The 23,322-nt window shown below is 46.8% G+C and overlaps 1 protein-coding gene and 1 pseudogene across 2 annotated transcripts in view; one reads left to right on the top strand and one right to left on the bottom strand.

Moving 5' to 3' along the window:
• The window catches only part of Cpxm2 (carboxypeptidase X, M14 family member 2), a 114,275-nt gene that overhangs the window by 84,793 nt on the left and 6,160 nt on the right, over positions 1-23,322 (bottom strand). For both annotated transcript variants that reach the window (XM_057777977.1, XM_057777978.1), the window contains exons 2-3: positions 17,793-17,891; positions 1,590-1,699 (exon numbers count right to left, since the gene is read on the bottom strand). In XM_057777977.1, coding sequence (XP_057633960.1) covers positions 1,590-1,699; positions 17,793-17,891 — 209 coding nt within the window. The remainder of the gene's footprint in view (positions 1-1,589; positions 1,700-17,792; positions 17,892-23,322) is intronic.
• LOC130879233 (40S ribosomal protein S26-like) lies at positions 15,380-16,474 on the top strand (annotated as a pseudogene).

Below are 23,322 nucleotides of genomic sequence, written 5' to 3'. Positions count from 1 at the left end.
ATGCATAGCCCAGAGATGGCAAGACAAGGTCATATTCTCACCACACCTCACCAAGTCTCTGGTGACATCCTCTCTGACACCCGCCTAGTATTACGGGTGTAGTTCTGAACTCTGGGGGGCTCACAAGTAGAAGACAAGGTCCCCTTCGTGTGGGGCTTATGCTCAAGGAATGGGCTCATAAATAAAACCGCGATGGCTCATTTGATTGATACTGTGAGGGGATCTAGAATCACCTAGGAACCGAGCTCTGGGCAAGCCTGTGAAGGATTGGATGAAGTGTGGTGGGAAGAGTCACCCTAAACGTAAACAGCACTGTGCTGTGGACTGAGGTTCTGGACTGAATAAAAATGAGAAAGATACAGAGTACCGACACCCATCTCTCTGTCCCTGAGTGTGGACTGCGGTTACCAGCTACCTCAAGCACCTATCTCCACACCCTTCCCATGGCTCTACCCTTGAACCATGAGCAGAAAACCTCCCTGAAGCTGCCATTGCCAGGTATTTGGTCACAGCAAAAAGAAAAGTAACTTTTGCACCAAGAAAAAGTTGCAGTTGCTCCCTCAGAGGTCTAGAGTCCGTCGTAGGGGGCCTGGGACCCTCGGAGATTCAGAGTGATCTCCTCTCGTCAACCATTGAGAGTTCACCTTTACCCTTTCATAACACACAGGAGGGCTTTGTCTTGGTGTGGTGTGTCTTCCGCCACTCTCTTGTAGCCACATCCCAGTGTTTCTTAATGGCTGTTGGTTTTTAAAGAAGCTTTAGGGGGTGCTCTAAAAGAAAAGGATAGAATCAGAAGAGGGGTGCCCAGGGTTACACATAAGAAAGGCCCAGCCCACCAAGCCGAGCTTCTTAGAAGGAATGGCCAAGATCCAGATGGCAGCTGCCACTGGCCTGGCTTTCCCTCAAACCTGCAAAAACACAGTCCTACCTACACCTTGACCGAGCCAAGTGCTCCACCCAAATATGAGAGAACAGCCATGCACTGTCACAAACGCTGAGTCCTACAGCAATGAGGGGGCCCTTCCCGGGACTCGGCAGGATTGTTATTGCTTTGGAGGCTGCAGGGCCTTCCTTGCAGACAAGGTAACCAGCCTGTGGTTACGATTTGAGTGGTAAGCAGGGGAAGCTCAGCAGAGAGGGAGACTAGAAAGTACTACAGGCCAAGATCACAGTAGAACCTCAGAGAGGTGGCCACGTGTGATGTTCCCTGTGAGCCAGAGAAGAGCCTGGATGATGTGGGCGGGCCTGGTGGTTACCAAGGAGGAGAAAGAAGATGAGGCTGCCTCCCTGCTGTGTGGTGGACATCCTTGCCATGTCCACACCTGTGAGCATTCTTTATTCTGATTTTGCCATTTCTTGACAGAGGACACCCAAAGGGAAGTCCTTACCTCATGTGTCCTGCCATCTGTCTCCGGAGAAGCCCCATCCTCTGCACATAGGCCCACTCTACAGTGCCCCCTCACCTTGAGAACCAGCTAACACTCTTCAAACGCCATGTATCGCCAACCCCAGCTCAGGGGGGGAACCCTCCCTGTGTCTGTGACCCGAGCACTCTGCAGTGTGACTGGAATGGACGGAGAGGCTAGTACCTGGATGTTGAGTCTCCCACGATGTGCTCCCAGGCCGTAGCGCTTTGCCGTGGAGGCATGCAGCTGGAAGTCTGTGATTTTTAATGTTTCCAGACCCAGAGGCGGGCAACCTGGGAAGGACAGGTCTTGTTAGAAACAAAGACAGATATCAGAAGAAATGAGTGTTTGCTTTTCAGAGGCGGCCATGTGCTTCCTTCCCCCAGTGAGCCCTTAAACCACTGGCATGGCCCCCTTGCCCTGGCACATCCTGGGTTTCAGACAGATTAGGTCAACGCCGCTGTCAATGGCTCCCCAGTTCTGTCACCAGCATTTGCTTTCTGAATATTTGGGCTCCGAGATTCCTTCTCGTCTGCTGGCCTTGCTGCCCCACTCGGCCAAGACAATAACACTGGGTAGGAATCTAACAATCCCATGCTCGAGATCTGTAAATTAATCAGGACTTGTCGACTCTGCTTGAGCACCTCTGGCCTCTGTTGTGCATGGTAATGAGCTGTGCGGCATAAATAGAAACCTTCTATCATCTTTCTTCTTGGAGACAATAGGGAGCCGTGAGAACAGTTCCTGAGCGCAGCTTGACCCTGGAATAAACGCCAGTCAATGACTGCAAGTCTATAGACCACCATCCCTATACATAACAATATTGATGGCAGCCGGGGCTGGACGCCAGGTCTCCTAGGCTGGGCTACTCTCTCTCACCCACTAACCTGCCATCATGTCCCATTGGGGGCTTGTAGTGATAAAACATCACAGGGAGTCTCCTCTTTACCATCTGACTTGGAGAAGAAAAACAGCTCTCCAGTAGGTGTGAATCAAGTCTGTTTCCAGACTGAACTGGAAACGTCAGATGACAACTTCAACTTCAGCCATCAGAGGACACAGTCATTGGGGGACCGGAAGTGTGCAGGAACTGAGGGCATGCTGCAAGCATGGCTGCCCACTAGACCCTGCTCGCCTCAGATTGGAGAGGTCTAATGAGAAGACAGGGGCTCTGCTGGTAGCCGGATGGAAAGATCCACTCAGGCAATGCAGGCGGGCAAGGTCAGATCTGCCAGGAACCAAGATACCACAGAGCCCTCCCTTAACCTCTCAAAAGTGGAAACGAGCACATTGAGAACCTGAGACAAGTCACCGAGAGATGCCAGCTGCCAGCAGAACTCCCAATGGAGTTAGCCTTCAGAGTCTCATCTCCAGGTTGGTGGTACATAACACTGTGTATTCTTGGGTCTGCTGTCACCCTCTGGGAAGCTTCTGGGCTGGTAATTGACATTAGCCGTCTACCTGGCCCCCACCATAGTGCGGGTGGGGGGAGCATAATCAGGTGAGTACTGCTGTCTCCCCCCACACACACACACACTGCAGGAAGACAGGTCAGCTTCCAGTATTAGTGTTCCATAGATTCCAAGAAAGAATCTTGTAGCTGGGGGCTGGGAAGTCACATACGAACAGAGCATTAGTGAAGGGGTGTGAAGTGAGGGAGAACAGCATTCAGAAGAGAGGGGTGTGAGCAGAGGCCGCACAGTGACTGGGGCTGTGCAATGAATTTAGATGGCATGTAAGAAGGCCAGGGACACGACTGACGCCAGGCAGTCTTTGGCAACCCTTTCAGTGAGTGAGGACGAGGTTCACTTCCCAAGGCCACTCAAGGTCAACAGTTACCGTGAACCCCCTGCTTCGCAAGGGCCTGTCCCTCCACCTTCCCGGTCTGGAGGACACAGGAGTCTGACTCACATGGGTGGCAGGGTTTTGATACCAAGCGTTAAGTGAGTAATTCTCCATCTTGCCTACCAGGAATTGATGATGCTCACGTCTTTTAACTGAGCAAGGCTGCCCCACAGCCTCTTCTGAAATCCATAATGCTCGCCTCCTATGATGGGCATCACTGTGGACCTTCTTGGGCCACGAAAGCAGTAGTCTTCCCTGCCTCTCAGGCCCAGCAGCCATGAAGCATGACCCCTGAGCTCAGATTATAAACCCATTACCTCTCCTGTTACAAGGGCTGGTAACGTGGGCCTGTACCCTCCCTGCTGTAGCTTCAGGACAAGAAACACCCTCTCTCAGCCGCTGCCCTGGGCTCACAGACCCAGTATTCTCTTGTAGCCATCACAGGCTGTGTTCAGAATTCAGGCAAGGTTTGGGGATAGCACTCACCGACTTACAAGGGTCACTGGAATCAAGGTTATCTGAGGGCTTGCCAACTTAAAGCATGACTAGGATTTGAGTTCAAGGGTGCCTAAACTGATGTGCCTGCCTCACAGTTCTGATTTTTTTCCCTTCTGCTCCTACCTGCTATTGGGTCCTTGCACTTCCACTGGTCATCTAGTCTCAACCTGTCATGCTTCAGACACTGGCAGCATCCTCAGCCTGTGCTGAGAGGCCCCATACCTCCTGGTCCTGGTACCGAGCTGGTCACTGATAATTGGGCTCTGTGGATAATCCTTGTGTTCTGGGTATGACCTCTAAGATAAGCTCAACTCCTAATTTAGTTTCTGACCCCAAAGGACTAGGGCATCAAAGACCAGACGTGGGGTGATGGAGGAGTTACTTTCATTTAATAAAGAAACTGCCTTGGCCCATTTATAGGCCAGCCCTTAGGTGGGTGGAGTAAACAGACAGAATGCTGGGAGAAAGAAGCCGAGTCAGGGAGTCGCCATGATTCTCCCACTACAGACAGACGCAGGTTAAGATCTTTTCTGGTAAGCCAGCTCATGGTACTACACAGAATATTAGAAATGGGTTAGATCAATATGTAAGAGCTAGCCAATAAGAGGCTGGAACTAATGGGCCAGGCAGTGAATAAAAGAATACAATTACGGTGTAATTATTTCGGGGCATAAGCTAGCCATGCGGGCGGCCGGGTGCCGGAGACGCGGCCCTGCCGCTCTTATTACAACAGTGGGGGGGGGCAACCCTAGTTCAGTCCCTCCATATGCGAGTGCTAAGATCTGCGATATCTCCATATCATCAAATCAGAAAAGCAAACAGTATCCACCGCCATTTGTGACACTGTCTCAGGGCCATGCAGACATCATTCCAGCCTCCGCTCAACAGAACATAGAGAAGAATTCCATTGCCTCATCTGGTCCTGCAACCTCCATTTCTGTTATTTCTAATCAGACAGGCAGATGCACAGGTAGACAGCCAGATGGACAGATAGCTCATGACAACAATGACTGCTATTCAAAGCCTGTCTTCTAGGAAAAGAAAACATCTCTTGCACATATAAATATTTTAGTTCCAAAAGGAACTACTTGAATAAAGCTAAATATCTATTAAAATTGCTTCCCTGCTAAAAAAAAAATCCCATTAAGGTATATAAGATATGGAAAGAAGTGCCCATAAGTGGGGTATTTCATGGATACACATCTCACACTGACTCTAACGTTCAATGCCTGCCCTCTGGGAGGGCCTAGGCCATCGTGTGCCTGGGGAAACAGTGGAGTTTCACACGGGTGGCATCTACTCTTGCCCACACCTACAAGAGCGTCACAGAAGAAACAAAATGTTCTGCTCTCTTCATCCATAGAATTGCCGGGCAGTGATTTTGGTGGGAACCCAGATAAATGTATGGGCTCTGTCAGTTCATATATACTGTCTTCCAAGATCCCGGCACCCGGACACTTTTTTCTTTATTGTAAGGTGCTATCTTTAGCTGATCTTGTTTTATTTGGAAGCCCTTCCCATCTTCCATGCAGGAGTAGCTGATGGTGGATCCACCCCAGGAGAGCACCATGCCCTTGAAAGGTAAAGATGAAGATATAGACCACGTGGATTAGTAAGTGTTGTTTGAGTGAAGGAAACCAACGGCACCTCATTTAAACAAGAAAGGATCACTATAGGGACAGGAGGGATGGGATAGGACAGGGCCAGAGCTCCCATCAACCAGGTAGCACTAGCCAAAGGAACTGACCCTAAGGGTGTCTCCAGAGTCTCCACCCAGCCACCTGCCTGGCACCACGACTTGACTGGTATCAGCAAAGAAAGAGTAACAGAAGCTAGCCACAGTTCACAGCCACCACAGTGCCTGGGTCAAGTGCATGGAGTCCCCTGTCCAGTGCTGAAGGTGAAGCTGGGGGATTGTAGGGCAAGGGTCACAGAGATGGAGCAAGGCAGTAAGCCTCATTCAGGAAGTTTCCATTTCAACAGTTATCCACTCTTATCTTTTCCTCTGACCACCTCACACCTTACCTCCCATCAACAATTACTGTAATTCTCTTCCCAAGGTTTCTACGGGGGAGACGGTCTAGTGGCGACTGGCTACCTGCTTGACACAGAACAATGTGTTCTTCAGTGTGTGATGCTATGGGTGGAGCTCAAGAAAAACAGCACCTGCTAAAGCAGCTATAAGGGCCCCACTCCTCCAAACAAGATTTTAAGACATATTTTAGAGCCAGTAAGATGGCTCACCACCATGCCTGACAACCTGAGTTCCATACCAGGGCCGCTGGAAGGAGAAGAGGACCAATTGCTACAACGTTGTTCTCTGGACCCTCCTGTGCACTGTGGCATGCAATGTTCCCCCAACACACACACACACACTAAACGTAAAACTTTTAAACATGTTAGAATTAATAAAAGCTTAAATGTAGCAATTTAAGGAGAAACTGTTCTCCTGCATTCCTTTATACAAAGGCAACAACTTCAGATTATAGTTACAAAGTCACGCCTGGTGAAAGTTCCTAGGTTCATCTTAGTTTGAATACTGGTTTACATGGGAATGCCCTATAAAAAAAAAAAAAAGGAAGATGCTTATACTAAAGATAAAATGGTAAGAGGAAAATTACCGTTTGAATTTAGACTTCAAATTAATTCAAAGTATAGGATACTAAAATATCTTCCACACTGTATTGTTGTGGGAACTCATTCCACCGATAGCCTTGGGGTACGAGAGAGAGAGAGAGAGAGAGAGAGAGAGAGAGAGAGAGAGAGAGAGAGAGAGAGGAGGGGAAGAGAGAGAAAGAGAGAGAGAGAGAGCGGTTGCTCGCTCTTTTGGGTGGTGACCAGGTCAGGCAGCGTGAAGCAGGGTGTGGTTGGTTCCCAGCTCCCTTGGAAAAAACAGAAGGACTGTTTTATACAACTGGTTATACCTTGTTCTGTATCCATGAGTTTGTCTCCCCATTGCACTCCTTAATAAAATTGATGTGTATGTGTATATATATATAATATTTTTATTTTATTATATATACATATATAATAAAATTAATAATATATATCTTTGTGGTTCACATTATACTGCATGCTTAGCCCTGATTAACTTCAGTATTTTTTTGCCTGATTCATTTTCCTCCTCTTGATTCCCTGAGAACATCCTAAAGATTTTCAGAAGAGCTGGTGGGTGTTGAGAATCTGCAGAGAGATCCTCCCACCAGTGCACCTGCAGGGTCCTCTAAACTGGAGAAAAAGATGAGGAAGGCAATTACAGTATCACCCTAAATTTGTTCCCACCTGGGAGAATGGTGAGAGGCGCCATGGAAATGAATAGAACAGTACGGAGGCTGAACAGCCAGGAGGGTCAGAGAGGAGCCCGTGTCACCGCAACACATCATGGGATCTGAGATCCTCAGTCCTGCACAGGGAGACAGACAGTTCCTCTTTCCTGTGGCCAGAGGGACAAGGATAGGCTAGAGAGAACTACACAGAAAAGGAACAACTGATAGCTCCCTTGGAGCTAACACCCAAGGCCTCTACTGGTCCCTGAGTGACATTTTCAGGGCCTCAGACTGTGCTCTGGGTTTTGGATTCCAGCCACAGTGAGGAGAGCCACTACAGTAACGCCCAGGACAATAGAACCCTAGGAAAACCAATAGCACAAACGGACACCTCCGCCTCCTTAAGATCAGAAATGTAGAAAAGCAGAGAAGAGACACGGTCGCAGTTTCAGGTACCGTCCTTAGCCTGTCTGCAGCTATGGGAGATGACCCAGTGGTGACTCACGCAGACAGGGGGCTGACTGAAAAGAAATCATAAACTTGTTACCAGCTAAACTACCCATCAACAGCCAAGTGAATCAGGGGCACTTTCAGACATATGAATCCTTGGGAAACGTACCTGTTTCTACTGGCTGGGCACTGTAGGATGAATATTAGAGTTAAATGGACACGATGATGTTTAAACCCTGGAGCCGATGAGACTGAGAACCCGGCTAACCAAAAGGTTCTAAACGGGAAGCAAAGCGGGTGTTACAATGCCTTCGCTTTACATTGTCAGGGAAATACTGGCCCTACCAGTCACCTTCTAACAAGGAGGGCTGTCCTACATCCTTCAAGAAGCACTACAGAGAAAGACAGAAATGTGGTTGCACTGGTGATAGGTAACAGGGAGAAACAGTGTTTCCAAGCAACCAGTCTTGGAAATATTTGTAGCCAGTAGTTTAAAAACAAAAAACAAACAAACAAAAAAAACCCTTCTGTGTTGAGCCATATATTTATTAGATCGCCAAACCATGAGGTAATTACTACATACTGGGGCTTCAGATGTGCAACAATTGAGTGCTTGCCTATCAGGCATGAAGCCCCGAGTTTGATCCCCAGTACTGCATAAAACCATAAAAAAAAACCAACTTGGAATGCCAGCTAACACCTATAATCTCGAGTTTGAGTTTGAGGCCAACCAGGGCTACATGAGATTTGGCTTTAAAAAAAATCTTGAAATAAACATGAAAGTCATCCACAGCCCTTTTTGCCTCCTTAGCATCTCAGTATTCTGGTAAACCCTGCTCCATGGCCACACTATATCAAGAACCTGGTCCCCAACTAATCCATGCGCTGGGCCAGTAGCCACACCCACCTGAGGATAAACACTCTTCCGCAAAAAAAAAAAAACAAGCATGCATGAACCATCAAACTGAGTTTCTCCCACTGTTTAAAACAGGCTCTTATCCGGAGAAGCATGTGGGTGAGAGAACATGGCAAAAAAGTGTGAAAAAAAAGTCTCCAGGAAAATATTAATTAGGGATCTGTGATGTGGTACAATCTGGAGAAGACAGACAGTCACCAGAGACGAAGCCACTTCCTCTTAAGGTCTGCAGCTCTTGGAACGCCCTGTGCCAAATGAAGCCCGTCTCCCAGTGCCGCTCCATCTGTGGGGACTGGAGATGGGACCCCTTGTCTCATCTCTACTCAGGACACACTTCATTAACTCTGCCCCTTGCTGACAGTCTTGCACAGTGGTCAGAGTACACATTGAAGGCCACTACCCTGTCGTATCTTCACCAATCCACAAGGTCCTTGCCACTACCACCACCAAGCTATGCATGACAGTAAATTTTAATTATCAACTTAACACAGTCTAGAACAGCGGTTCTCAGACTGTGGGTCGCAACCATTAGGGGGTCACATATCAGATATCCTTCATTATCAAACATTTACTTTAAGATTCCTAACAGTAGCAAAATTATAGTTACGAAGTAGCAATGAAAACAATTGTATGGTTGGGGTCACCACAACAGGAGGCACTGTATTGAAGGGTCACAGCTTTAGGAAGGGTGAGAACCACTGCTCTAGAATTATCTGAGAAAAGACTCTCAAGGAAGGATTGTCTAAATCAGATTGGCTGATGAACATGACCATAAAGGATGTTCTTAATTGGATTAATTAACATAGGAAGATTCACCCTGAATGTGTGCAAAACCATTTTATTGACTGGGCCCAGAACTGTAGCAGAGTGAAAAAGGCAAGCTAAGCAAGCAGGCATGCATCCTCTCTGCTCTTGACCAGGATGTGATGTGACCAGCTACCTAAAGCTTTGACTGTCATGATAGCCTTACAGTGATGGACTATAACACAGCTTAAATAAAAAACTTTTCTCCCTTAAGTTGTTTTCGGCGGGATATTTTATCACAGCTAGGACACTCTGGGTATCAGTTCTTGAACAAATTCCAAGGCTGCAACGTTGTGGTGCAGAGATATAGGAAACAGATTGCAAAGCACATGAATCTTGTAGGCAAAGTCGAGACAGGGTTTCTTTGTGTAGCTTTGGTGCCTGTCCAGGAACTAGCTCTTGTAGACAAGGTTGGCCTCGAACTCACAGAGATCTGCCTGCCTTTGCCTCCTGAGTGCTGGGATTAAAGGTGTGTGCCCCAACTGCTGTCAAGGTCAAATTTTTAAAAGCTTGTTAATCTGTGAGCAATTAGGCTAATGTCCAAGCGACTCCCTCTGAGTCGTCCCCTCTGGATATCTTGCCACTTAACCTTCACAATGTCCACAAACATCTTTCCCATAAACAAACTGAGACTCAGAGAGGCCAGACTAACTTCAATAATTACGAAGTGTCCAAGTTCAATTTGAAAATCAGCCATGGCAGGAGATCCCAAGTACACTCTTTAAATCCCCCATTAGAGTAGAAAGTTCCAAAATAAAATACCAATGCTTTGGTGGCATTGGGATTCATACCAGGAAAGGTGCCAGAACTGGGGAAGTCATCACTCCTGACAGAGAGGAGCTGTGGAGGTCTGCTGGGGCTGCCTGCTACTACCAAAGCAGAGGGTTTGGAAGATACAGAAGGGAGAGGCTCCCAGTAATCAGTTTCTAGCTCTCCTGGATTTCTGTTTTCATTGCTGCCTATAATCCAATAGGATTCAGTTATGGGATTCTTTCCTTTGCCTTTCTGAACTTGACATTCCCCCAAACCAATGAAGAGTGGAGAGGCTGCTTCCTGTGTGATGAGGTTGTGTTTGCAGTGGCTCGCTGCCTGCCTCAGACACCAAGAGCTACTCTGAAGGGTGTGGGAGTCTCTAAGGGTCTTGGGAAGGCTCTGGACTAATCTTGGTCTTATCTAATCACCCTTGGAAAGCTCTTTAATACCCGACACTTCAAAGAGAACCCTAAAGATGTGCCCCACTGTACTGCTGGAACAGAAAACTAAATGATCCATCCCAAGAACCAAAATCTTTGGAAGAACCTAGAAAAATGGATGCCCGCATTCCACACAGACTTGGATCGATGACTGCAGCTGTCAGGAAAGTCTTCTGAGGTCCCAAGAACCTCAAGAGGTCCCCGGAATCTGGCTGACATCTCTCACTTACACAGGAAAAGAAGTCTGGAGAGTGTCTTTCCCAGGCTCTGAGAGTCCAACAAAGGAAGTTCTCAGAGAACTGAGAGGCCAGCCCAAGCCTGCAGCCCATAGAGTCTGCCCCAGGAAACTTCAGCCTCACGGGATCTGATCAGGCCACTGACCCTCACCTTGGATGTCCAGCTCAGTGGCTGCTTCACCTGGAAAACCTCCCACACTCCATTCCCAATTACGCCACTCACCCTACTCATCCTGCTTTGGGGGCAAACACCTTATGAAAGCTTGACCATCTCAGAGAGGTAAGTCTACTTTCCTGAAGAGGCTGGAAGCCTTGTTCACAAGCCAAAATGAGTCTCCATCATAGAATCCCTGACATCTACCCGATACTTCCCAAACACATGAGTGATGAGTCTCGGTAGCTTGCTGTGACTGATCCTCACTGCCTCTGCATCATCATGGGAAATTCCTATTTTTCCTCACACCTTGCTAATAAAGACCCCAGAAGGGAATTGCTGGCTCAAAACAGACTGCTCGTCACCACAGCCATGGTCCACCTACACGACTATTTACTTCACGTTTCTATTTTACCAAATATTTCAGCGACAACACAAGAGGAATCTATCAGTAGAAGATAGAGATGAACGTCTTCAAGGCCTTGGGGAAGGCAAAAGTAAAATGAAGTGTGATGGAAAAGCGCCAACCATTAAAGAAACGATTAGTGACTGGTTTGTTTTAGGTTTAAGAACATCTGTTATTCAAAAGACACCCTTGGTGGCGTGAAAAGATAAACCAGTGGGCGGAGACAAGCCTTGCTCTAAGTACCTGACAAAAAGAGAACAAAGAAACCCCTCCCCTAAATAAAAACAATGGCAAGGGAAAACGTGGCCTCAGTGGTGTTGAGCAAAATAAGTCACTCTAATGGCAAAGAAGCATTAACCAGCAGTCACCAGGAAAGCACTGAGTTAGACCACAACAAAACAGCAGCATATGTCACCAACATGAATAAAACAGAGAAGACGGACAGGACCAAATGTGGGCTTTTAAGGAAGAAAAGCAACTGCTGGTGGGAACGCTGTTCGTCATAATCAACCTGGAAAATTCTCTGCCTGTTCTCTGTGTCTGGTGTTACATGTGCGCATATCCATGTGTACACGTATATGCATGTAAGCTTGTGTACACATAAGTTTGGAGACCAGAAGTCAAGATAGGGTGTCTTTTCCAGTTGGTTTCTGTCTTATTTTGCTTTTAGAAAGTCTCTCATCTAACCTGGGTCAGTTTGGCTAGACTGACTGGCCAGTGAGTCAGGGGTCCTCCTGTCACCTTCTCCCCTGTGCAGGGGTACTAATTGTGTGTCTCTATGCCCAGCATCCTTCTTTCCAACATGGAGATCCAAACTCAGGTCCTCGAGTTTGCGCAGCAAGCACTTGACCACCTGAGCCATAGCCTCAGGTCCTCCCTAGCAGCTCCTATTGAAGATACTCATTCCCTAGGATAGAGCAACTCTACTGGAGGTACACACCAAAAGACTCGCACAGAAATGATCCCAGGTGCATCCTGTAATAGCCAAAGGTTCAAATCCACACCCATACCTATCAATAGGAGAGTGAGTCCACAGACAGTGGTATACAGTCCTGCCGTGGAGTACTACAGCCCTGTGAAGATAAACAAGTCAGAATCCACAGCAAATGTAGCAACATGGATGAGCCTCACAAACACGACAGCCAGCAAAAGAAATCAGACACGAGAGTGTCCGTCCAGCATGAGTCCACAAAGATTACCAAGTTCAAAACCACACCTGTCCCCTCTGATCACAGCTGTGCTTAAGGAAAAGCAGGGAGGTTGGCTGACTGGGGCTCAGAGCCGACTTCAGAGGTTCCAGCACAATCCTCTTCTTATAAAGAGCAGTTGCAATGATGCATTTTCACACTGTGTGGTGTCCATGACAACCCAAATCAATGCGTGGATATTACACACCCCAGTGAGTTATATCCTTATGGTTCCATCATCCCATAGTTTTCTCTATACACATTAGCCCTCATTAATATTTCAGTGGGCTTAGCTTTGCTTAACTACCACATCACAGAAACATCAAACCAGATCTATTTATCCAGTTCAGAAGGAATAAAAGAGATCTCTATGCTGAATGTAAAATAAGTCAGTCTCCAGGGTTACGTAGCATATGATTTCATGTACCTTGTTGTCTTACAACTACAGCATTATGGGGAACAGAGTTGCATTGCCAGGAACCAGGGGGAGAGGAGTGTCTATAAAGAACAGCACATAGAACCTATGATAGGACAGGAGTGCTTCCAGAAACCACACATCATACAGCTGCACAGTGCTGCGCACGCACACGCGTGCGCGTGCACACACACACACACACACACACACACACACATAGAGCTGGCAGAATCTGAAGTGATTCCAAGTCAGTTTCTTGACTCTATTCCTTTACTGCAGTCGCGTAAAAGTGGTAGTAGTGCGTTCCTTTAATCCTAGCACTCAGGGAGAAAGGAGGATCTCTATGAGTTCTAGACCAACCTGATCTAGAAGAATTAGTTCCAGGGCAGCTAGGATTGTAACACAGAGAAACCTTGTCCCAAAACAAAAACACAAACAAACAACAACAAAAAAAAAAAACAACACGTCAGCATTGGTAGGGGCAGAGTGAAAGATGAACCAGACTCTTCTCCTGGTTTTTGTTGTTGTTGCTGCTGCTGCTGCTGCTGCTGCTGCTGCTGCTGCTGCTGCTGCTGCTGCTGCTGCTGCTGCTGCTGGTGGTGGTAGTGGTGGTGGTAGGTTTTGGTTTGGTTTGGTTTTTTGTTTTGTTTTACACCTTCTTGTGACTCTACAGTTATTTCAAATTAAAAAACAAAAAAAAACCTTTTTCTTCAAGGATACTTTAAAAGATAAAACTTCCTCACCCTGAACTCAGGATGACTTGATGCAACTCATAAAACTCTCAATTGCTCAGAAGTGTCTTCAGGGAATTTTGGTTTAAAAAAAAATTGTGTAACCACTCCCAAGTTTGCCCTAGAAGCCCAAAACTCAGAGAAGGAAGCATACTTGAGCCTAACCCAGCTGTGGAAGAACATCACCATGTGTGAATCAGATGAACGCAGCAGGAGGAAACAGCTTCCAAATGGGAGGTGGCATTCATCCTGCCCTTACTGTGTGCCCCAGCTTTAGATCCAGGATCTACGGCAGCTGGAAAATTAGACACTTTCTGATACCTTCTCATGTGGCTGTCTGGAGTAGGCAGGCGCCTACATCTCCTTCCAGTCAAGTTTCCACAGAGATTCACATCACAAATTCTCAGAAAACACGGGGACCGTAAATTACCCCAGCAGCAAAGAAGAATGGTGGTGAGCACTTAGCGACTTGGGCTGGTGTCCTAGGTACAGACATGTGGAAACAGACAAAGGCTTTGCTCCCTCTACTCACAACCAGATGCGTCTCTTCATTATGTCAGCCTGACATGGCATGTAGATCAACTCGAAGTTAAGTAGCTTTCAATTTGGGGGAAAGGACTGGAAAGTCACATAGTGAAAGGTAGAGGCACAAAAAGAGATGGAGAAGTAGACGAAAATTCAACCAACCTAGTAGCTGTCCTCCAACCCGACTAGTATAGCGCTATAGCCACATAACAGGTACGCATACATTTGCTCTTGGAAAAGTTCTTCAAGGGTGACTTACTTGCATATGCCCCCACCGACTTGAGACTCTTTTAAAGGCTTTGCCACTGGCCTTCAGTGTGAACCACCTACCCACCCACCCACAGTCTCTATCTCCTCAATCATTATTCTCTCCCTCTCACAGTCTCATCAAGTCTTCCTTTAAAAATAGAATAATTCTGCAGGTTGATAACATAGCTAAGATATTCAGTCAATTGGCAGTGTGATGGCTGCCTTTGAGGTGAGCAACCCCACCCATGAGGCCAGCTCAAACAACAATCTAGTTAGTTGGGAGCATCTGTGACAGAAAAGAGGAAATGCCATGTGTACATTGTGTGTGTGTGTGTGTACGTAAATGAACTTCCAAAATCTTAATGAAATGCCTCCCTCAATTTTAATAACTTCCAATTCTGAGAAAGAAGAAAGAAGATCATCTAACCCAAGCCTTCTGCTGAAGCTAGGAGAAAATCTGGACTAAATATGTTTTAAAATGTGTTTGAAAGCACTCAATTCACCAGATACTGAAGAACCCTCAAGTTCGGATTGGTTGGCAGCAAAATTCCAAAGTGCTCCTGAGGCTAGCACCTCAAAGTGCTCCTGAGGCTAGCACCTCAAAGCAACCTCAGCCTAGTGGCACATGCCAGCAAACAGCAACTGTTGCTGCCCTTCCAACAGAAGAGACCCGTCACCAGAAAGGAGTTAAGACTCTGACCTAGTTTCATTTTGGTCACCGTGACCAAAAACCCCTGCAGAGGACAACTCAAAGGAGACAGGGGTCCATCTCAGCCTGCTATTCTACATTCCAGTTCATCACTGGGGACGTCACGGTGGCAGAAACTTAAAACAAGGGGTCACATCACATCCACAGTCAAAAGCAGAGGGAAAGGAACACATTCATACTTCAATTTCTCCATTCTTACACAGTTCAGGACCCACTGCCTAGGGAATAGTGCCCCTCACAGGGGGTGGTGTATAGTCAAATCAATTACTTAGCTAAAACAATTCCCCAAAGACAGACCCACGGACCAACGCAAAGCAGACAGTCCCTCATCTGGACTCTCATCCCAGGTAATATTAGGTCAAGCTGATGATTAAACCTAACCATCACAGATGCTAAAGGACCAGAGCCCCAGGTGAGCCTGAGAAACACAGCCCTCACTATATACTGTACTCTCAACGTATCCTCCCAAGGGATAAGTCCTTACAGTGGACGCCTCAGTGTCCACCTTCAGATGAAATACATATTTACATCCATACATGACTGCAGAAGCTCATAATTGATTTCTCTAAATCTTAGAACACACTGTATCAGAGCAATGATATCTCTGGCAGCAGGTGGTTAGGTAGAAACACAGCCTCAAACACTGACACTGTACCTAAGGGAATGTGAAACTCCCCTGGTGACTTTCACCTCTGTGACACAGTTCTTGAGCAGATGTGGCCAGTGAAAGTGAGTCCTATTCAAATCCGTAAAATGTTTAGCTGAATTTCTTTTATTTGTCTTCTGTCACTACTAAGCAAAAAGTCAACAACCCTGGAATATTTCATTCTAAGCTTTGTTTTGCTATACAGCCCTGGCCAAAGTACCTTCCCTTAAGCTACAAAGTATGGAGGAGTGGGGAGGAGGAGGGGGAGGGTAATGGTGATGGTGATGACACCCACAGTAGTTAGCAGGGTGCCTGGAAAGGTCAAACGCTGAGCAAAGCATCTAACAACTACACATGCATTTAATAAATTGTCATTATTACAAACAATAGCAGAAATAATCCTAAATATTGCAGTTTAGGACAGCAATAGTGACGAAATAGTTAAGGATATTCATAGCACCTCTTTCAGAACTTGGCTCCAAGATGACCAAAAAAAAAAAAAAAAAAGGAGAAATAATGGTTGTATCAAAAAGGGCCTGGCCATGTGCAGCCGATTCGCTGCATTAACTGTACCCAGTGCGTGCCCAAGGACAAGGCCATTAAGAAGTTTGTCATTTGGAACATTATAGAGGCCACTGCCATCAGGAACATATCCAAAGCAAGTGTCTTCGACGTTTATGTGCTCCCAAACTCTATGTCAAGCTGCATTACTGTGAGCTGTGCTATTCACGGCAAGGTAGTCAGGAATTGAACTCGGGAAGCTCCAAAGGACCAAACACCCCCACCACGATTTAGACCTGCTGGTGATTCACCACGACCTCCACCAAAGCCCACATGAAGAAAACACCTTGGAAAAATAAAATGGGACTTATACTTTATGTAGTATTTGAGTGTGTCTTTGCCAGGTGTGAATTGTGTGTTATTTCGCTTTCTGAGTGTGCGTCTGGAGACTGTACAGCAGAACAAATCTGGTATTGTTTGGGCTCTGTACTCTCTACACCCTATTCTTTTTTTGCAGGCTGGTCAACCTGTGAACTCCGGAAATCCTGTTTATGCTTCCCCAGCCTTGGGATTAAAAGTGCTTGAACCAGGCTCGACTTTTTTATGTGAGTTCTGGAGATAAATTGGGTCGACCAAGATTTTCATATTCTTGGAAACCCTACTGCGGTTTTGCTTTCTTTTAATTTGTTTTTCTAGTGTAGGACACTCACTGACTTTTCCAGCCCTACAGGCTATGTGTGGTCTTCATTGTTTTCCCTTTGGCTTTTTGGGGACATGGTCAGTTGCCCTGCTTGCTTTGAACTTAGGTCTCTCTGTCTCTAACTGGTAAGATTAAAGATGTATGTCAATCACACACCAAAAAAAGAATATTCATAGCTACAGCTAATGGGCCAGCACTCCTCCATGAGTCTTGAAATAATTAATAACATTAAACATTCTTTTTCTATAATTTTTTGGCTTGAGACAATATCTTTTTGAGACAATATCTCACATATCCTAGGCTGTCCTACAACTTTCTATGTTGCCAAGGATGACCTTGAATTCCCAATCCTCCTACCTCTATTTCCCTAGTGCTGGTCTTAGAGGTGTGCACCATCACATCCGGTGTGTGCAGATGCTGGGATGAAGCCTAAGGCTTCATGCATGTGAGGTAAGCACTCTACCAATTGAGCTATATGTACCCCCTGCCACCACCTAACGCTGCACACACTAGGGTAAGTAATTATACAACCGAAAGTTTCACATGACTGCAAGATGTCATGTCTAGTATTGCAGATTCTAGAAACTAAAGACTTTATCTTTGTCCCCAGAGATCCTCTGTTGAGAGACAAGACACACACAACCAAGGCTATGGGCAGCTAAGAGATCACAATGCTAAGAAATCACTTCCAAGGGAGACAGTCTAAGAGAGGGAACCGAAAATTTGGAAGTGACATGAGCAATTCAATCGGGAAAATCTCAGTGGGGCAGTAATGCCCCCAGAGAGGTTTGAGCTGCTGAGAAGTCTGTACTCCTGCACAATGGCTAAGAATAGACATAGGTCCAGACAATACCCCTACAGGGTGTATATGACAATACAGTCCATGCCAGCTGCCTGCACCCTCCATGGGCAGGTGACAGAAACTTAGCAGGGACCCTCCAAGCGCTTTACTTACTCTCTCTGACATCCTCATGGGCCACAGGGACACCATGATCATCTCGGGCAGCTTTTTCAAGACTCTTGCTTCTTCTGCCTTTTCTGTTGCTATTTTTACCTAGAAAGAAAAGGAGGAAAAGATATTGTTATTCTGCGTATCCAAGAAGCCTCTGAATGTGAGAGCTCACAGTCCTCTTCTGCAGAAAGCTGCCCTCAGCTCTGCTCCCCAGTCCCAGAGCCTTGAACTCCAAGGGGTCTGTGGTTAAAGAGGAGGATGCTCAGTACATATGGAGATAATCACCCCTCCCAAAACCCATGTGCAACTGTATGCAGTTAAGTATTGTAAGCCTACAAAATGCTGCTGAAGCTCCCTGAGGCACTAGGAGAAATAGCTGGAACTGGAGGTCAAAGCCGGACTTGGACATCAAAGTCAGCATGTTTCCAAAGCTAGCTCACACACCCAACTCTCTCCGATGTCATGACTTGTGGACCTGTGAGTCGGTTGTTCACTAACTGGGGAGTGACCTGGGAGCCTGATGTGACTCTGTTAACCTTCCATTTTCTCCTTACTTTGCTCCCGTACCCCTATTCTAAGAACATTTGGCATATACTGTCCCCATCGTGGGCACACCCGTCCCTCTACTCTCAAGCTAATTGGCTCCTTCCCATCTTGCAAATCTCAGCTTGGCATCGTCTTAAACTGCCTTTTGATTCCTCGCTTCAATCTAATCCTCCTTGGAGCGGCACTGATAGCATCTGTCTAGAGTCAAGTTGCCTCCAAGCTAAGCCTAATTCAGGGTTTCCATTGCCTGGGAAGTGCTAAGGGAAAGGAGGGGGAAGCAGGATCCAGTCAGGGAAGAAGCTAAGCAAGCCTGCCTAGCTGAACTCATCACCTAGGGCTTTGAGAATGGGACTGGCTTACAGAATGTTTCCCACTTGAAAAGGAAAGCCTCTGCATAAAAACTAGCCAGCTCAGGGTTGGGGTACAGCCTTCCAGAGAAGAGAAGAGGTGTGATCCACACACTCCAGGGTGCTACTTGGGAGACAGGTACACCCAAGGTACCCCCAAGGTCACCAGCCTGACCTCTTGACCACTTCCGCTCCTTGACAAAAAAAAAAAAAAAAAAAAAAAAAAAAAAAAAAAAGTAGCAGAGCCTGTCACACAGGAAGTTAGAGCAAGAACACAAAATGATACCTGTGAGATACTCAGGATGCGGTTGTCTCTACCTGGCCATCATTATCCTGAGGTTACACGTTACTAACACTATCCCATTTGCTAACAGTTGACAAGAGTGGCAGGCTCCAAAATTTATAAGGCATGTTCACTGCAAGATTCAACCCTCTGAGGACAGGAAGGGCATTTTACAGTCGAGGATATAAAGACCTTGAGCAATAGTTCTCGACCTTCCTAATGCCGTGACCTTTTACACAGTTGCTCATATGGTGCTGACCCCCAACCATAAATTAGTTCATTGCTACTTGACAACTGTAATTCTGCTACCATTATGAATCCTAATGCAAATACCTTATATGTGACTCCCCCCAAAAAAGGGGTCTCGACCCACAGGTTAAGAATCCCTGACCTAGAGTGAGGAAGAGGGCTTCCCAAGATCACTGACAGCCTGGAGGTAACTGTGCTGGTGACCAGCTCCAAAGGGCCTTCCCTGCCAGCACAAAGGCCTCTTCCATAGACCCTTCTTCCCCCAGAACAAGAAAGGCAACCATATCGTCTGTACAGATGAAAGAAGAAAGAGAAGAGGAAATAGTGTTTGAAGAAAGGAGCCAAAATCCAATCAGCATCTCCATCTGGGCCGCGTGACAATGCAGAATTCCTTAAAAGTAGCGCACTGCACCCGCTAATGTTGGCCACATGTTCTATTCTGGTGTACCGTGGTAAATATAATTCCTCTGGCTTAATAAAAAAAATAAAAAAATAAAAAACAAAACTATTTTTCTTTTGCTACACAAGGAGCTTACAGTAGCAACCCGCTCCCCCCACACACACATACACACACCCCAAACCGAAAAGCCTTTGCTTCCCTGAAGTCTCTGCTTCCCCAGGAAATTCCAGGCCCCAGAGCTCTGCACTCCCCCTGCAGGAGGGACCTGGCCCAGGGCTCTGGCACAGTTCTTGCCTGTTTCTTGGTAAGGAACCGTGGGCAGGAGGGGAAAAAACACCATGTGAGGATCTTGCAGTAGCTCCCCAGAAAGGTCTCTCCTCCTGTAAGTGTTAGAAATGAGTAGTGTGTGTGTGTGTGTGTGTGTGCATGCACACGCATGGACACTCGAGTGTGCATGTGTGGCAGAACACGAGCAAGTGTGTACACACACGTGTATGTGGCAACAGAGGACAGCCTCAACCTCAGCGCTGTCTCTCTTTTCTTCTTTCCATTTTCAATGTTCAGCACTGTCTCTCACTCCCCTGGAACTTGCCAAGCAGGCTAGGCTGGCCGGCCAACAGCCCCAGGATCCTCCCATTTTTTCCCCCAGAGCTGGGATTGTTTGCACTGTGATTTTAACTGGAGACCTGAGCTGGATCTGACCTGAAAGCCCCCCTCCCTTAGGACTGGTTTTCATGGTATCAGAAGGCATCAAGAAGCTTCCAGGGGATGGAAGCAAACAGGAGCCCTACACAACCGTGATGCCTAGCATCCACAGCAAAGTCCTGCACGTATGATAACCCCAAGTAGTAGCACACATACTTTGGAAGTAACTCGCAGCTCCCTAGGTTCACACATGCTGGTACTGGAAACCTAGCCAGCTACTCAGGGCTGGGAAGACATTGATCTTCTAGGAGTCCCAACATCCAGCACATTATTAAACCAGCATAATCCCTAGCTATGTTCTAGTTATTTATCCTTATATCCATAGATAAGTGTACTTCTCAACCCTTGCCAAGGAAACCTCTCTTTGCAACAGATAAAGACTATTACAGACAACCACAACCAATCAAAACGCAGAGGACAAGAGATTATGTGGTGCCCTGACCCAACTGATATACCTATGAAGTAATTCCTGCACTTAAGGTTCACGGATCATTGCAAATAAATAAATCAATAAATAAATAGGAGGGAGGAAGACTGTACGAGCCAGAGGAACAGGGCGTTTTCCAGGATCGTGTCTCCTAGAAATGTGAGAGGGGCTATATCCATGACGTCTTATCAGCTTAGCGGCCTAAGCAATTCCCAAACAGTGACGATATCAGAGGACATTCTAACACAAAAAGGGGAAAGATCAAGGGGCCTCTGTCCTAAACACACAACTATGGGCAACTAGGGAAAGCTGAGGGCAGGAGAAATGGCTTCCCAGTGAAGAGTATCCCAACTGGTTAGTCAATACCACGTGGTGAGCCCCGAGATCATGTACATACAGGTAACATTATAGGAAACGGGCAGGGTGCGGTTATATATTTAGAATATATATGTAATATACAATTAAAGAAAAAAGTCATGAATTTGGGAGAGAGCAGGGAGGGGTCGAAGGGAAGAAAGAGAGAGAAAATTATGTAATTATTGTAATTATACCATAATCTCAAAAAATATTATATAAAAAATAAGTTCCTGCTCCATACAGGTAAGAACAGGAAAGGGACAAGGGACAAGGCAGGGACAGACAGCCTGAACCCCTTTCCGGCTCTGAGGACAGTTGGTGTCTGAGAGGACAACCTCAGTGGTCAGGCAGGGAAGGAACGCTGAAGGGTCACCAGGTAGACAGCAAATGCCACTACACTAGAAGCCCGGATCAGTCCACCTATGAGTACCGGCCTCCTGTCTACATCTATGCTTCTCGGGTGCTGAATCCTTCCTGGGAAAACAACCTGATGAGCCTCTCTCCAGGGGGCAGGGGGGACCAGGCACAAGGGCAGTAGGCGCAGCTGGCAGAGGTGCCTCTGAAACCAGCACACACACTCTCTGCGCTAGGGTTCTCCACCTGTGGGTCACGACCCTCTCATGGCCAAATGATCTCTCTACAGGGGCCACCATACGGACATTAGAAAACAAAGTCATTTACATCACGATTCATAACAGTAGCAAAATTACAGTTATGAAGTAGCAACGAAAATAATTTTATGGTTGGGGATCACCACAACATGAGGAACTGTATTACAAGACCACAGCATTAGGAAGGTTGCGAACCACTGCTCTAGGTAGTCAGAACCCTCCTGGTTCTCGGCTACAGTTCTATGAAGTTCATTGTCTCTAAGGAAGCACCCCAGGAACAGCAGCAGGCAGGCAGGTGCACACAGGTAAGTGTGGGTCCTTTGTCGGCTGTACAGGGACCCTGGGCACATATCTGCCTGGGTTTGGGTTCTGCCGAGAACAGGCTGAGATAAGCAGGTATGTACTGCACGATCGTATCTGGGAGATGATTTCACACAGCTTAAGGGAAAGGGGCAAAGTAAGAGGAGGAAGGAGATGCCGACAACCTGCGGGCGTTGTCTGTCAGGGTCCACAGGACACAGCCTGGCAGGTACTCCAGGAGCAGGGAAAGGGGGATACAAAACTGTGCCACCCCACCTCTGTCATAACCAGGGAAGCCACATCTATCACACCTCAGCAGGCGGTATGAGCATTATTGATACAATCCTCGAGGGGGGATCCAAAGGCTTGGAAAGTCACTCGTGCCCCATAAATAGCAGAGTTCTGCCCCTAGCTGTCTCTGAATCCTCAACAGGCTTACTAGGGAGCATTGCACGTGTCTTGTGTGGAGTAGATGGAGTATCCAAATCTGTGGCACAGAGGCTGATTCACATGGGAAGGAAGGTATTCTTTGCCATGTTAGCCGTCCAGGACAGCCAGTGAGCAGCTAGGTGGAGGCCAGCCACTTAGGATACTGACCCATCCCACAGTCAGTCAAAGAAACCCAACTCGAAGTTTTCATGACCCAAGTAGCAACTGCATGGACAGGGACCTGAGAGGGTCTCAGAGGGCAGAGCTTGCTGCTGCTTGGTGACACTAAGCCTAAGCACTTGTCTTCCTAGCCCCTTGGGATATGCAAAGGAGGCCTCACCACAAAATCCAGTCTCTGGACCTAAAACTGGTTTTGTCTCAAATAGAAAGTACGGTCACCTTGAGATAAGGGAGTCACAGGCACAAGATGGGGCGAAATGCCACGACTGATTTAGAACCACAGCATGCAATCCAGTTTACCTGACCCCTATTGGGTCTCTGCCCTCTATCATCCAGGCACAACCCTGATTTCAGGAGCCGTGGGCACAGGCAGGAGGAGCAGGTCAGCGGTAAGTTAGCTTTGGAAAGAGTTCTGGAAAGGGCGGCAGTGCCTCCGAAGTAGATGCTTTTTTTCCTAATCCATCCTTTCCCTGGGAACTTTGCCGAGCATTTCCTTGGATGAAACACTTCAGGTTTAATACTAAAGCATGTATGTGGGCAGTCATCGAGGCTTTCTTGTTCTTTAAGTATGCCAATAACAGCCCCTGAGTTTATTAAAAATACGACTGAAATATTGACAAACACCTCCTCCTAATCCTCACACTCTAGTTTTGCCTAAGATAGGGTATGTCCATCTAAGGCCAAGATGCTCTGGCCCAA

This window comes from Chionomys nivalis, chromosome 8 (assembly GCF_950005125.1).
Source record: "Chionomys nivalis chromosome 8, mChiNiv1.1, whole genome shotgun sequence".
NCBI lineage: Eukaryota > Metazoa > Chordata > Mammalia > Rodentia > Cricetidae > Chionomys > Chionomys nivalis.
This window is presented reverse-complemented; position numbering and strand designations above follow the sequence as displayed.